This window comes from Castor canadensis, chromosome 19 (assembly GCF_047511655.1).
Source record: "Castor canadensis chromosome 19, mCasCan1.hap1v2, whole genome shotgun sequence".
In the NCBI taxonomy this organism is placed as follows: Eukaryota; Metazoa; Chordata; class Mammalia; order Rodentia; family Castoridae; genus Castor; species Castor canadensis.
Genome location: NC_133404.1, coordinates 43,795,954 through 43,811,033, shown reverse-complemented (window position 1 = coordinate 43,811,033; position 15,080 = coordinate 43,795,954). Strand labels below are relative to the sequence as shown.

At 46.2% G+C, this 15,080-nt stretch overlaps 1 protein-coding gene across 1 annotated transcript in view; it reads right to left on the bottom strand.

The window, feature by feature from the left end:
* The window catches only part of Adamtsl3 (ADAMTS like 3), a 252,154-nt gene that overhangs the window by 126,850 nt on the left and 110,224 nt on the right, over positions 1-15,080 (bottom strand). The window contains exon 7 of the mRNA XM_020176611.2: positions 8,686-8,812. Coding sequence (XP_020032200.2) covers positions 8,686-8,812 — 127 coding nt within the window. The remainder of the gene's footprint in view (positions 1-8,685; positions 8,813-15,080) is intronic.

Sequence of the window (15,080 nt, the reverse complement as noted above, 5' to 3'; positions counted from 1 at the left end):
GAAGGAGTCATGGAAAATACCGAGCCCGGTGCCTGGCACAGCCTATGGGGACCCTGGTGCTATTGTTACTAATAATCCCTGTGCCCTCATCTGGGTAGTGGACGTCAGGGTGACTCCGGGTGTCACAGGGCTGCTTTCACCGAGTGTCCTCGGGAACTGAGCTCCAAGTGGGCTCTTCACGCCTGTTCAGGTAAGTTGTCACACCTCGGTCAGGGGCCAGGTGTTGCTATGAGAGGGTCCTAGTCCAGTAGGGAGTCAGAGCACAAGCAAACACCCTCCCAGCAGGGAGCGACGGTAGCATGCACAAGGGTGACCAAGGAGCAGTTCGTGGGAGACAACAGTAGGCTTCACCTCAACTCACTTTTGCGGTCATACAAAATTTCCTGGGCTCCTCTCGCCATCCCTGTCAAACCTTCTCATTCAATGTGTGGCAAATGTCTTCCTGTAAGGTCTCATTTCTCTAACCTCCGTTCAGCCTCCAGGTCTATCGTTGAATGCGTGGAAAACGCTACAGATTTCAAAGGTGCCAGAATAGAAGACGTCTTAGAACCCATCCAGGCCAACATTCCAACTGCGCAGATGAAAGAGCCAAGGCGGACACTGAGCAGCCCAGCTGAGCTGTTAGCCGGCCTTGGCTTCCAGCAATGACACCATTCAGGCCCCCTGAAGTCAACCAGGGGATGTGCTCGGGCCTGCACCGGCACCAGAGATAAAAAGCCAACATGACAGTCCTCGTCTAGTGGGAGAGGCAAGCTGGATGAACAAAAGTGGAATAATTACTTCTTGCAATAAAGGCTCAGCAGGAGCTAACAGAAAAGAGAAGTGTCTACTTCAGGTAGATTGGACCAAAAAAAGTCTGTCAAGGGTGAGTATGAGGCAGCCATGTTGACAGCTGGGAGAAGCATATTCCAGTCCTAGGGAAGGGTTGGTGCAATGACTCATGGGAGAAGAACATTCTAGAATCTTCCAGAAAGGGAGAGTGACGGGAGGCTCGTGCATGAAGGGTAGTTGTACGTGGGTAGGATGACAGAGGATTGGAAAGGGCTGTGCGTTTATCGTGATGGCGAGGTGGGGAGTTCACGATTTATCTGCTTCTCTGTGGAAACATGAATTTATGGCATTCCTTCTCAAACAGGTCTATTTGCCATTTTCTCTTATTTCTCTCCCCATGGAGGGCTGAGGAGGCCTACAAAAAACGCAAGCGAGCTAGGCATGACCTTGAACCTATGGTTTTCCATTTCCAGGCCCAAGATCCTTCTTTCAGGCCACACCGTCTCTTGTTTTGTTTTGTTTTTTTAAATCATTTTTACATTTACTCACATGTGAATACATTATTTGGGCCTCATCCCCACCCCCACCGCTTCCTATTGCTCTCCTGTCCTGCCCTCTTGTTCTCCGATTTTGTCGAAGAGAAAACATAAGAGATAATAAGACAGACATAGCATTTTTGCTAGTTTGAGACAAGGATAGCTATACCGAGAGATTCCTAGCATTGCTTCCATGCACTTGTGTATTGCAACCCACACTGGTTCATCTCCACCAGACCTCTTCACTACTTCCCGGTCCCCTTCCCATAGCGGCCTCTGCCAGTTTAAGATGACTGTATTTGCTCCTCTACTGTGGGCACATCAACCACTTTCAGGTTTTAGGTTTCCTTCCCTTTCCCTATTCCTCCTGTATGTGTTCTCCCCTTAGCGTGTGACCCATGTCCACTAATATTACTGTATTTGTTTTAGGTCTGTAATCCACATATGAGGGAGACCATGGTCACACTCTGTTGTTGAGTTAAGGGGAAGGAAATACCCCATTAAATGTAGAGGGTCTTTGGTTGGAATGTTCCTTTACCAGCCATGACTCTGGTCTAAGACATCATCTGTCAGAATCTTGTTGTAGAAAGATGAAAGGGGAGGCGGAGAGATCTGTTTACCACAAAGCAAATCCTTCAGACCTCATACAGTCTTCCTTGTCTTAGGGTAAATTACTAAATTAGTAACTGTCGATTACAGTGAAAGGAGAAACTAATAGGGTGTGAAGAGCAAAAAACCATAAGAATTACTACTCCATGAAGCAGCTTCCTGGCCCATCCTGCCTGGAATCCCACCATGGGATGCACCAAGGAGCCAAGGATGGGGTTAAAAGGGTGTGGCTAGCTTCACAATGGCTAAGTTGACTGAGGAGCAGCTGGGGTAGGTAGCTCCTGCCTGTAATCCTGGATACTCAGGAGACAGAGATTGGTAGGGATGGTGACTCAAGGCCAACCTGGGCAAAAAGACAAGACCACATCTCAACCAATGGCTGGATGCAGTGGCACACATGTGTCATCCCAACTACAGAGAAGCACAAAGAGGAGGATCAAGACTCAGGCCAACCCCGGCATAGAGCAAGATCCTGTCTCAAAAATAACCACAGCAAAGAGAGCTGGGGGCATGGCTTAAATGGTAGAGTGCCTGCCTCATGAGTGCAAGGCTCTGAGTTCAAAGCCCAGTACCACCACCAAAAAAAAAAACAAAAACAAAAACAAAAGCTGAGTGAGGAAATGGTGTTCACCTTGGCCTTAGGTATCACCGCACCAATAATTGCCAGTGTGTAAAAATGGCTAAGGAGCCCAGGAGAGATAAGCCAGCTTATGTTCATATGTGCCTTTATGTCACAAAGAAAGGGACAAACCTAGAAATACAGCTAAGTCCATAAGTGTCAAGCCAAGAGTCTCCAAGTAGATGTGTGGCTTCTTCCTTGCTGGTCGTTATTAATTAGCTTGATTTGTTCATTTCACATTGTAACACATAAATGTATACAACTATGACTTCTCAATTGAAATAATGCTAACTTCGTATTTTGACTGTAAAATTTGTCTTTAAATAGTGGCTCATGCAAGTTTTCTATCTGGAAAACTTGAGTGGCCTCCAGCTCCTTTTCCCCTCCAGCTCCTTTTCCCAACAGCCAAGGCCGTTTGTGCTGGTTGTTAGGTCAGCCCTTCCTCCCCCGCTCTGAACGGGGAATTTGTGTGTTGTATCTGGATCCGTTTCTGATTTTTCTCATAGCGAAGGCTTTGGCTCTGGGCTCTTGTACCTTGTGTCTGCCTCGCCGCACAATGGAAATGATATGCAGCCTTGGGCTCCTTCTCCAGCCCAGTGTCCTAAGTCGGAGAGTCCCGGGGAAGGCAGGAGTGACGGCTTGGCCAGGTGTGGACTTAGGTGCTGCACAGACCCCATGATGCACACTCAGGAGGAGACATGGCTTCATCTCCCACATTTCTTTCACACAAAGCATGATTATAGGGAAGTGTTTCCATATGGCCGAGGGAACTCCCAGCCAAACCCAGCCTCCACTGGCCAGTTTCAGAGCTGGAACAGACACGACGGGGGACCATGACGAAGATAAAGGACACAGAGCACCCACTGTCACACGGGCAGGAATCGTTGCTACTTCAGCCTGAGCCCCCAGTCACAGGGACAGAACTGGATGAAGTGCCACAGTCCTGCAGGATACCCGGCCTGCCCCAGTCATCACGTCCTACGCTGAAGGGCCTGTCTTACACTCTCCAGTTCTCCTCTCTTTGCAGAAACCGATCAACATTAGACGTTTTAGGGATTCTAATGTCCTAAACAGGCACCAGAAGGTTGAGAATTCTCCCCAAAAAGAGAATGACAAACTAGGGGCTCCAACCAGGCACTGGTGGCTCATGCCTGTAATCCCAGCTACTCAGGAGGCAAAGATCAGGAGGATTGAGGTTCAAAGCCAGCCCAGGCAAATAGTTCTGCAAGACCCTATCCCAAAAAACCCTTCACAAAAACAGGGCTGGTGGAGTGGCTCAAGGCGAAGGTCCTGAGTTCAAATCCCCGTACCACAAAAAATAAATTAGGGATTCCACAAGAATTTTTCTCCTAGAGAGAAAAATGCAATGTTTTCAAACGATGTGTAATCCAAAAGCTGAAAGTCAATGAAAGGGAAAGGGGAGAGGGGGAAAGGGAGAGGAAGAGGGAGCAGAGGGAGGAGATGGAATATGAAGGACCTTACCAAGAGTGGGAAGCCACCAAGCACACACAGGTGGCCCCTCAGCCACCATGGCCCTCTGTACTCAAGGACCTCCTTTCCACTTCTCTACAATAGACAGGTTTCTCAACATAACAACATGGGAATTCTCCCCCGGTTCAATTAGCATTATCTTGATTTCTGATCTCTCTTGGTTGGACAGATAAAATGAAGTCTTCTCTGATGAGGTTTCAAACTTCCCAAGGCCAAGGCTACTCTAGGCACTTGTCCAGCACCTGAGCTACCTGTTCTGTGCCCCTCTCAGGCCACTCACCCAAGAGCCTTCCTGGATCAACCCTTCCATTGCCTTCCCTGTCTGGGTTCTTCTTCTAGTGCCACTTTCTCCCACAGTTCACTCTTCTACTGCCAACAGCTCCATGCCATCAGCAGCAATCTTAAAAACCATCCCCAGATAGCCGACTATTGGCTGAAAAAGCTATTTACAAATATCCACATGTATAAGGTAGGAAGACGTGTGGGTACCCGAGTGAGTCATGTCTCTACTAAAAATCCAGCCAGCACGTCTAGGTGCCAGCTCTCTGTGGCACACGTGGTATGGACTCATTTACATAGTCCTGACAGCTCTTCGAAGGGGGTACAATTGCAATGTCGAGTTGACAAAGGTTGTTGTTATTCCCAGCGTAAAATGAGAAAACTAAGACAAATAACTTCTACCTACTGGGTTAGTCAGCCACAGACACCAGATTTAACCCAGGCTGTCTGGCCCCACACCCCAATAATTACTCACTTCCCACACTGCTCTTTATAATTAATTTAATGAGCTGTCTCTTAACATCTCTGGTCCTTAGTGTCCTCGTCTGAAAACAGCTTTGACAATATCAAAACTAGAACGCAGATGGCAGTGGTCTGAAGAGAGCTTTGGGAACGAGGAGGCGTTATGGCATATTATTAAAAACACAATAGCTGGGGAAAACTAAACAGTCAGCTCGCCTTCTTTGTGGACTTATTACATGTGCTTTTGGCCAAGTGTAGTCAATAAATAAATATTCAAAAGAAATTTCAAAAACGAAACTGTAAATTCCTGTGCGAGCCTCATTCCGCAGCCCGGTTTACACAGAGATGCTCGGTCAGTCCTGCGCGGTCGTCGGTTGTTGACATTGCTGTGTGATCTGCTGAGTGTTCCTCGGTCCTTCATTTTGTGAAAATCTGCCTCCCAAAAAAGCAAATGGTATCCCAAAAGCATGGTCAAAGTGATGGTAATCCTCCCAAGCCAAAAAGGGCACCAAATGTACTTAACTGAAGTGACCCAGTGACAATTTGAAATGTGTTGAAAGGTGGCCTGTCTTTAGCAGAAGTTGGTGGCATTCTGGGAAAATGAACCAAGCATCTCGGTACAGCACTGAGCTGTGTGTCCAGAGCATTCCCCATTTTTCTCAATGGCGGGCTCCTTGGAACAGATACCTGTGGATACCTGAGAAGAGGGAAAACCATCTCCTCAGAACCAAGAGGATCATGTGCAGCAGTTCTGGCCAAGGGGACAAAGTCCCCGGGGAGGCCTCCTCTTGCCAAATAAAGGACACGGTATTACGAGTGCCTTCTGCACTGTCGTCTTCCTCTGAAGCTGTGGAATGAAAGCCACACCCTCAGGCTGTGGAGCGAGAAGAGCCAGGACCCCAGGAGACATCACAGATCAGCTTCCCTTTGGGACTGCCCACTCAAGACTCCTCGTTGGAAGAAACACATCAACTCCGATGTCTGCGAGCTGGGTCTCCTTTGATCTGCAGGAGAGCGCCTTCCTCGCTGAGACACTTCCACTCAAAGCCACCTGCTTCTCAAGGCTCATGGGTCGGAACTGCCACAGATCCACGGCCTGCAGCCTCACTGGGCCTTACAGCTACTCCTCTGCCTCATCACTGCTGCCGGTGAGTTCAAGCTCTTCCTTCCTTCATGGGACTGCACATGAGTCCCCGGGAACACAGATTCTTGGTAGCCAATTCTGCCTCCTATGACAGCATCCCACAGAGCCAACAGGATGGGGTACATTTAGTCTTTCACCACGGTCTCCAGCTGTTCCTGTGTGGTCACTCAGCTCTTGACACAGTGTTGGTTTGTACCCCTCTTATCCCGGGAAAATCTCTCCCCTAGACCTCTCCTCACTCATTAATTCATCACAATCAGTCTTCCTTTTCAGCCTGAAACTCCTCTTGGAAATGTCACAATCTTCAAGTCATGAAAATGAAATTTGGGGGTTCCGATTTAAGTCGTCTTCACAAGAGCATTTGGCATCACTGACCATTACCTACTTGCTCCTTTGGCTTCCATGACCCTGCTCTTGCTAAGTTCCATGTCTTCCTGCCAGCTCTTTGTTCCTTCTGTGTCAAATCCCCTGAAACTTCTTCCCTATTTAAATGTCTTGACTTCAGATGTCCTTCAGGTTACAGTCCTGGCTTCCTTATATTCTATGCACTCTCTTTGGGTGGACTCACCTACATTTATAACTGAATACCACAAACAAGGCCATTTGGTTGTCAGCCATGATGGGCTGACATGTTTCACATCAACCTTCTCACCACAAACAAAATGTACCCAACAGCTGTCTGAATGCATCAGAAGGGGGCCAAGACCGTGGAGAGGAGCAAGTTCCATGGAGGTGAGCTCTTGCCTTTGACACGTGCCTCCTTTGCAGGAATTCCTTACCCGAAAGAAGAGCAAATTGACCCATCCAGCAGCTCAAGCTGAAAAACCTGCTTCCTCCTGGCTTCCTCCTTCCTCACACTGTCTTCCTTCATAGAATCCACAGTAGCTCTCTGGCAAGCTACCCACACCCCGGCCTGTTATTTCTAACGCCCTTGAGCACTTTTTAAAGCTTCTTTATTGGACCTGTACCTCCAAGTTGACCTCACAACCAATCCAGCCTCCACTTCCACACACTGCCAGAATTATTTCTAAGTAAAACAAACCTAACGGTGTCACTCCACCACCCAAAGCATCTTCATGACTCCACATAACTCGAAATATCAAATACCACAATGGAGGCTTTTATGGTTGGCTCCTAAATGCTGTCTGTCTGTCTTCTACCTGTTCGGTGTGCACACAAGCCTGAGCTGCATGTGAGTAGTTCAACAAAGCCAGGCTTTCTCGTGGCACGTGGAGAACTGACTGCCTCCTCTCCCTGGAGGATCTGTCACGTCTTCCACTGCCCACCTATAAAGTTCTCCTCATTTGGGAAATAAATAAGATCCCTACCTCGAAAGTTACATCAACAAATTCAAAGGAACAGATTGAAAAGTAGAAAAGCAAAGCCATGAGAACACCAGCAGAAAACATCCTGATTTTTTTCCCCTTCAAAGTGGGGGTCACAACAAACCACAACCTGAAGACCACATTTGGCCTGTGGCCTATTTTTATAAATAAAGTTTTATTGAGCCGGGCAACAGTGGCTCACACCTGTAATCCTAGCCACTTGGGAGGCTGAGAGTGGGGAGATTGCCATTCGGGGCCAGCCAGGGAAACTATTCATGTGACCTGTGTCCAAAAACACCCAGAGCAAAAACGGACTGGAGGTGTGGCTCAATTGGTAGAGCACCTGCTTTGCAAGTATGAAGCCCTGAGTTCAAACCCCAGTCCACCAATAATAAATAATAAGTTCCACTGGAAAACAGCAATGTCTGTCTGTCTGTTTAGAGATTGTCTGGAGGCTTTTGACTGTAATGGTAATGTTGAGTAGCCGGGACAGAGGTCATACGCCCTGCAAAGAATAAAAGTTTTATTAGCTGGTTCTTAACACACACAACTGACTTCTGCAATTAAAGGATTTTTTAAAAAGTAGATAATGATGAAATGCAAAAATAGAAATTTCTGAATAAACAAATCATAGAATCTGTTGATTCTATAAATGCAAACAGAAAGGAAAGTCAACTGAAAAGCTGAAAATCACATTTAAAATAGGTATCACTGTCTGGCAAGGTGGCTCACGAGTATAATCCCAGCACTCAGGGGGTGAAGAGCAGGAGGACACAGTTTTCCAGCATGGGCAAATGCTGGGATCCCATCTCAACAAACAAACCAGATAGGATGGTGCAGGACTGCGTCCGGCTACAGAGGAGGCTCATGTTCTGAGGCCAGTCTTAAACAAAAGTGTGAGGCCCCATCTGAAAAAGAACTAAAGCAGACAGGGCTGGGGCCGTGGCTCAAGGGGTAGAGTGCGAAGTCCTGAGTTCAAACCCAGTGCCAAAAAAAGAAACTAGAAAGAAATAGGTACAACAGACAAAAGCTTCACTTCATGGCATATTAAAAGTTCAAAACAATAAGGAAAGATTAGCTAACCGTAAAATGGATGAAAGGTTCAATGGATGACTGAAAAGTGAAAAGTGTAAACGAGCAACGGTGTTACTAGCCCCTCTCTTGTCAGCAAAGGAGGGAAAACAGAAGAAATTACCAGTTTATCTGAGAAACTGACAAATATTTTAAAAACAGGAATACTTGGTATTGGCAAAGGCTCAAAGAGGCGGATAGACTTCAAAGAGATAATGGAACAAAGTTTTTATAAATGCTTTTGAAGAGAAATTTGACTTTGAGAAAACTGGTCAATTATTTCCAGCCCAGAACAGCTGAGCGTCCCGAGAGGCCGGTCCAGCACACAGGGTCTAAGACACATCGCGCTTTGCAGAAGCCAATGGACTCCAAACCTACTTTTCTCAGGAGAGACGTGTGACTTGGACTGTCCCCGCACGAGTCTGCAGGTGGAGCCGTCCCCGGTGCACACGCCACAGTGGTCCTCCTTGGCTCTGGTTCCCAGCTGCCGGTCACAGCCCACGGCCTGCAGGGAAAGAGGGAAAGACGGCGTCAGGATGGCCCAGCACAGGGGACAGGAGAGGCCCCGCACTTACAGGGCTATCCTTCCTTAGTGCACTGTTTAGGACATGGCTTTATAAATCTGAGCGGTAACAGATCTCAGAGTCTAATGTCATTTATGTAATTCTTATGTGAGGCCCCAAATTAGAACTGAAGCCCTTGCGCCCTGCTGCTTTTATTGATAGTTTATTCTGACATGTTTACAAATACAAATAAAAGTATTAGACAACATGTTCCCTCTTCCCCTTCTCCCTCCCTCTCTCTCATCCCCTTTCCTACTTTTGCCCCATTCTGCTCTACTCAGTCCCAACAAGCCGGATGCAGCATCAGAGATCGTCCTGGTCCACACCGTCTCTGCAGCTCACACACCGGAATCTGTGCACTCGCGGCTGGCTGTTTCTCTAGCTTTTTTAGTTTATTTGTTTTCCTTTTCTTACTGTTATGCTGCCTGAGGGTACATTGTGACATTCACAAAAGTTCTTACAATATATCAAATATATCGCACTTGAATTCACCCCCTCCAACATTCTCCTTTATCTCCCTTCCCCCATTCCTGGAACAGTTTCAGCAGGTCTCATTTTCCCATTTACATGCATGTGTACACAGTGTTTGCACCATATTCACCCTCCCACGCCCTTTTCGCACCTCCTCCCTGCTCCTACTGGTACCAACCCCACCAGACAGCACCTGTTCTGATCCTCCTATTCTCCAATATTTGTAAATGATAAAAAAGAAAAATGACATTTTTGTTTGTTTAAGATAGTTCTACAGGGAGTTTCCTTGTGACATTTCCATGTATATATGTATTACAACCTGAATTGGTTCATCCCTCTGTTTTTCTCCTTCCTACCTTAGTCCCCTTCTTACCAAGGCTTCTTTATATCTCCCTTTTATCACTATCTATGCTTGTACCTATATAGCTTCACCTCTACATCACTATATCTATATATTTATAAACAGTTTTAAATTTAAAAAAATTAGTAGAAGGGATGCCTCACATAGAATGCTCGGGCATTCAGTCTCTTATGAATTGTTATACTGAGGTGTTTGTGTATATTTGCTAGATCGAACACTTCCCTATATAGGAAAACAGCTGTGTTTTATATGTCTTTTATTTGACAAACATGTCTTCTATCCAACCTGTGCCCAATAGTGTTGACAGACCTTACAGTTATCTCTGTCTCCATACGTATCCAACTTTCTATTTGTGAACGTGAAACTTTGTGCAGACGGATCCTGACTCACCCACCACATTGTTCAGAACGCAGGATGAACTCAGACTCTCACAACCGTGTTCCTCCAAGGTAATATGGAGCTAATTTTCACACGTACTGCACAGAGGGTCAGGTGAGGGTTAAATGACAGAATATCTGTAACGCTCTTAATATAGAGGCTGGGTCACTATAAAAAGTTGGATAGAAGAAGCCAGTTTTAGGATTTCTCTCTGCTTTCCACCTGCCTTTTAGCCTTCTCCTTCATTTGAGGAGCTGCTGAATCACTCTATTCCCAAGGTGCTGAAGACAAAGTAAAAGTGGGAAAAGTTCAAGCCCCATCCATAGACTCTTCCTTCCAAAGCTTTGACATTGAGGGGAGGAGGGAGATGAAACCAGAGTTTCAGGAACAGGGAAGGAAAGTTAAGAAACATCTGCGCTGAGCAGCCTTTCTAAGTTCACACGGGGCTGGCCTGAGGAAAGGGCCAGCATTGGTCCTGTGTCTTGCAGATGGTGGAAGGTGTGGGATGAAGCGGAATTTAGTTCAGTAGGAGAACATCTGAAAAGTCAGAGAAACTGTAGAGAGAATTAAATTATGGGTGGGCAGCTGTGTCCAACATCTTTTGAGAGCCTTTCACCCTGACTATATGATTTTATAGAGACAATAATAAAATAGTTCTAGTAAAAGCTAAGTTTGATGGAAGGCGTACCACGTTCATGACAATCTATGATACCCGTGACACCTTTGTCCCTCGTACAAAGGAACTAAGCGTTACCGAGGTCACGACACAGCTGATGTATAGCTGTTCTGAACCCAGGTCACCCAGCACCCAAATCTCAACACTATACTTGTCTTCTGCCACCTTGACTCCCAGCAGAGGGACCAGGATTCCTGTTACGGAGGCCATCAGATGAACGTTTACAAGTACATGCGGAACGACTTAAGCGTGATGGATTCTGGAAACACACTCGTGTGGTTGGGACCCGACCAATGAGTAACTGTGTTCAAGCAGCCTTCTCCAAGGGGAATAATTTTACCATGAAATTATAGCAACGCTATTCCTGGGCCAAGCTCTGCCCTCACATGCCATGTCCCCAAGTACTTTGCATTTCACGAGAACGAGCATCACCCTCTGTCTGTCATCCAGGAAGGGTGTGGATTTAGGGGCTAGGATGAGCTTGTTTTGAAGACTGTTTAGGGCCTTGCAAAATATTGGGCAATCGAATTCCTCCCTGATCACTTATATTTGCTCCACAATTTTTTGTAAAAGTTAAAATTCATCCAAAGCTTACAGCCAAATAAAACAAGTGAAAACATCACAGAAAAATGATATTTGAAAAGAAGGTCTGGTTCCCTTGTGATTCAGCGTATAAGCCAGAACTGCCCTTGAAGTTCAGAGATGACTGAATTTTGGCCTTCCTCGCCCACCACCATAATTGACAATAAGCGACTCTTAAAATGCTGCCTGAAATGTTTTCAACTTCTGTGACATCTCCTGATGTCAGGATCTCTAGTTATAGTGATTTATAAACTACTAACTGATAAACATATCAATAAAATATATGAGCACCAATTAAATAGCCATTTTCCATAACACCAAGCACTACAGAGTATAAATTAGTAAGAAATGGTTCTTCCCGTACAGTGTAGTTAGTGAGATGAGATACTGGGCAGCATAAACAAATATTTTAAATACATGAGCAGTACTTTCTAGAGACACGCTCACCTATAAATCATCACTTCAACTAAGAATTATTTCATGGTTTCGACATAAGATTCCCAACCAGTTTAAAGAAGATAGTGTTCAAACAAGTGCCATTCATCCAAATTAAGCGAAATAAGAATTTTCCAGATAAGTCAAATTTAATCCTTCAAGAACCACAACAATTTTTTTTTTAAATCAACTTCTATTTTGAGATCTTTGAAAACTGGATTCCACCTTCAAGAAAATTCCAACGTTTCTGGCTTTAAAACGAGGGTGTGTGTCACTGTGGTATCATTGGGGGTTTTCATAAATTTTTAGTTCTCCTCTCAGCCCTCAGAAAGGCTGCACTTCCTTGTTCATGTTAGAACTCCCTCGTGGTCACTGACTGTCTTTGGCCAATGGACTATGAGCCCAAGTGACCTATGTCACTTCTGGAAGAAGTTTTAAGCCTGAGAGCTCCACCCATGGTCTCTTTCTCACTACTGCAGTTCCTAAGTTAAAAATGTGTTCAAAGAAAACCTTCCTCAGCCCGGGCCTCTGTGACATTCAGAAAGCAGAGACCCTGCCGATGTATGTTGAACAGGTTAAGTAGCATTAGCAAGAAGTGCTTTTAATTGTTTTAAGCCACTGAACTTTGGGGTTGTTGGTTGTGCAAGAAAACCTAGCCTACCTTACACAGGAGTAAGGTAGTAATTTAACCATTCACACACAAGAATCAAGAAAATGCATTCTAGAATTGGATTGCTTGGGATCAAATCCCAAATCCGTCATTTCTAGCTGCGTTCAATTCACTGAATGTTTGTGTCTCCCTCAAATTCAATGTCTGGTAAGGTCCTAACCTCCGAAGTGATAGATCTGGAGGTAGGGACTGTGTGACTCATGACTAGATCGTGAGTCACAAATGGGATTAGCGCCCTTATAAAACAGGCCCTGGACACCTCCTTTGTCCTTTCCCCCTGACACGTGAGGACACAGCCATCCATGAACCAGGAAGTGGTTCTCAGTGAATGCTGAGTCTAGCAGCGGTTGACCTCCGGCCTGTGAGAAATAAACTTCTGTTGTTCGTGATCACCCAGTTACATAGTTTGTTACAGCAGCCCAAGCAGACTGAGACACGCTGGGAACATGTACGGTGTCCACTTTCCTTATAAACAGGATGATTACTGAACCTACTTCCTCAGGTCATGCAGTAGGAGCTTAAACAACGCCTGGTCCTTGGAAAATACTCGGTGTACTTTCATTGTAAGTTGTAAGTGGCTTCATCCACGCATCTGAAGGGAATTTAGTAAACACCTATTCCGCATACCCGACCTGACAAAAATCAGGAGCAGAAGCAAAATCCAGTGAGCGCAGGCGTCTCGTGTGATTTGCTGTGCACAGGTGCTCAGGCAGATGGAAGTTTTCCCCACGAGCGCTGGGACATGTCCACCCAAATGACCAAGTTGTAAACACACTTGTGAGAATTCTTTGCGGTCGGTGTGAAGTGCTTGTCAGGGCTCACTGGGGAGCCTGAGGCCTGCAGAGTGACTCACGGACTTTGCTTTCCCTCCACGCCACGTTGTAAAAGACAGGGAGCTTATGTGAATGTTAGCCTGCTGCAAGAAAGACCCTGAGTGCAACTGTAAGTGTCTGAGTCACTTCTGGGAAGCAAATTCGGTTCCGTTTGCTCAGATAGCCTGGCCAAAAAAGCACTCAGCTTTCAACAGCCAGGTGTTCCTCATTTACTGCCCCAAGAATGGGCTCACCCCACTGAAATCACAAAACAAATGATGGTAGGCACTCACTTAAAGTGGGAAAGTCTGCACTGAAGACTACATTTATCCCTCCAGCCTCTTCACACCCTGGAAACTACTGCAGGAAACCGGGCAGCTGCACTTAAATAAAGAATAAGAGACGAGGGCAGTGGGCAGTGAGCTCAGGGGAGGACAGGCTCAACGGAAGGCCTCCCGTGTGGCAGATCTTGCGCTGGGCATTTGGAATGTTGTTTGCAAAAGAATGAGCCCTAAAAAAAAACGGCTTTTTATTTACTGAAAACGCCAAGGCTCAAAGATGCTAAGGGAGCAGTCAGCCAAGCGGTCTTCAGCCAGTTCCTTGCAAATGAGGGATGTGAATGTAGTTCATTCAGTCTGAAGTCTACACAGTCCTGTTCACAGCCAAACATTGCAGGAAGTTACCAAGCAGGTCCACGACCTTGACTCAAAGCTAAGATGAGCTTGGTCTTACCCACCAACTAGCCAAATGGTTTTCTACTTCCTTGTTCCCCAAGGATCCATTCTCCAGCCATCTTTTGTCACCTCCACTATTCTCAAGGAAGATTGAGTTTCTTCTTCCTCCTTGGTGTGGGCATGGCAGCTCAAGACTGTCATCTTAGCTACTCAGGAGGCTGAGATTGGGAGGACGGAGGTTGAAGGCCAAGCCCAGGGGTGGGGATAAGTTCTCGAGACCTCATCTCAACCAATTAAAAAGAGCTTGGAGTGGTGATGCGAACCTGTCATCTCAGCTACAAGGGAAGTGCAAATAGGAGGATTGCTGATCAGGACATCCAGGGTATAAACAAGAGACCCTATCACAAAAGAACTACATCAAAAGGCTTGGAGGCATGGCCCAAGTGGTGGGGCACCCGCCTAGCAAATGAGAAGCCCTGAGTTCAAACCTCAGTACAGGAAAGGAGGAAGGAAGCAGGGAAAGGAGGGAAGAAGGGAAGGAGGAAAAGAGGGAGGGAGGAAGGGAGGGAAGGAGGGAGGCAGAAAGGGAAGGAAGAAAGGAAGCAAGGAAGGCAGGAAGGAGGGAGGGAAGCAAACAAGGAAGAAAGGAAGGAAGGAAGGAAAGGAAGCCTGCCTTCTTATTCTCATTATAAGACTGTGTTTTCTGTTTCATGAAATCAAAGCCTTCAAACACCTCACCTGCTTATCCATCCCATATAAGCACGTCAGTAGCCTCCGTGCCATTCTTCCTACCTGTCTCAGAATAGTCCTTCCTCATTGCTTTTACTTCCAACCTCCTCAATGACCCCAGGAACTTCACATCATCAATGATACATTTCAGCCTCTCAATCGGTACTTCCCTGCCCCAGCAACGTAAGTCCTTGATAAAGCTGAAGTGTAAAAGCCACCTTCCTGTCCCCCACCTCTACCCACCCCACTGCCCCCATCCCAGCCTGGGCCCCTGAAAACACTGAGCTGAGAGCGACAGTTTACTTGGTGGGGAGGGCAAATTGGAAGAGCATCTGTATAAATCTGCAACTCACCAGAGACATCTCAGAAGAAAGGAAACTGTTTCCAAGGCTGTAGTCATTTACTGTGATTTCTCTCTTTGT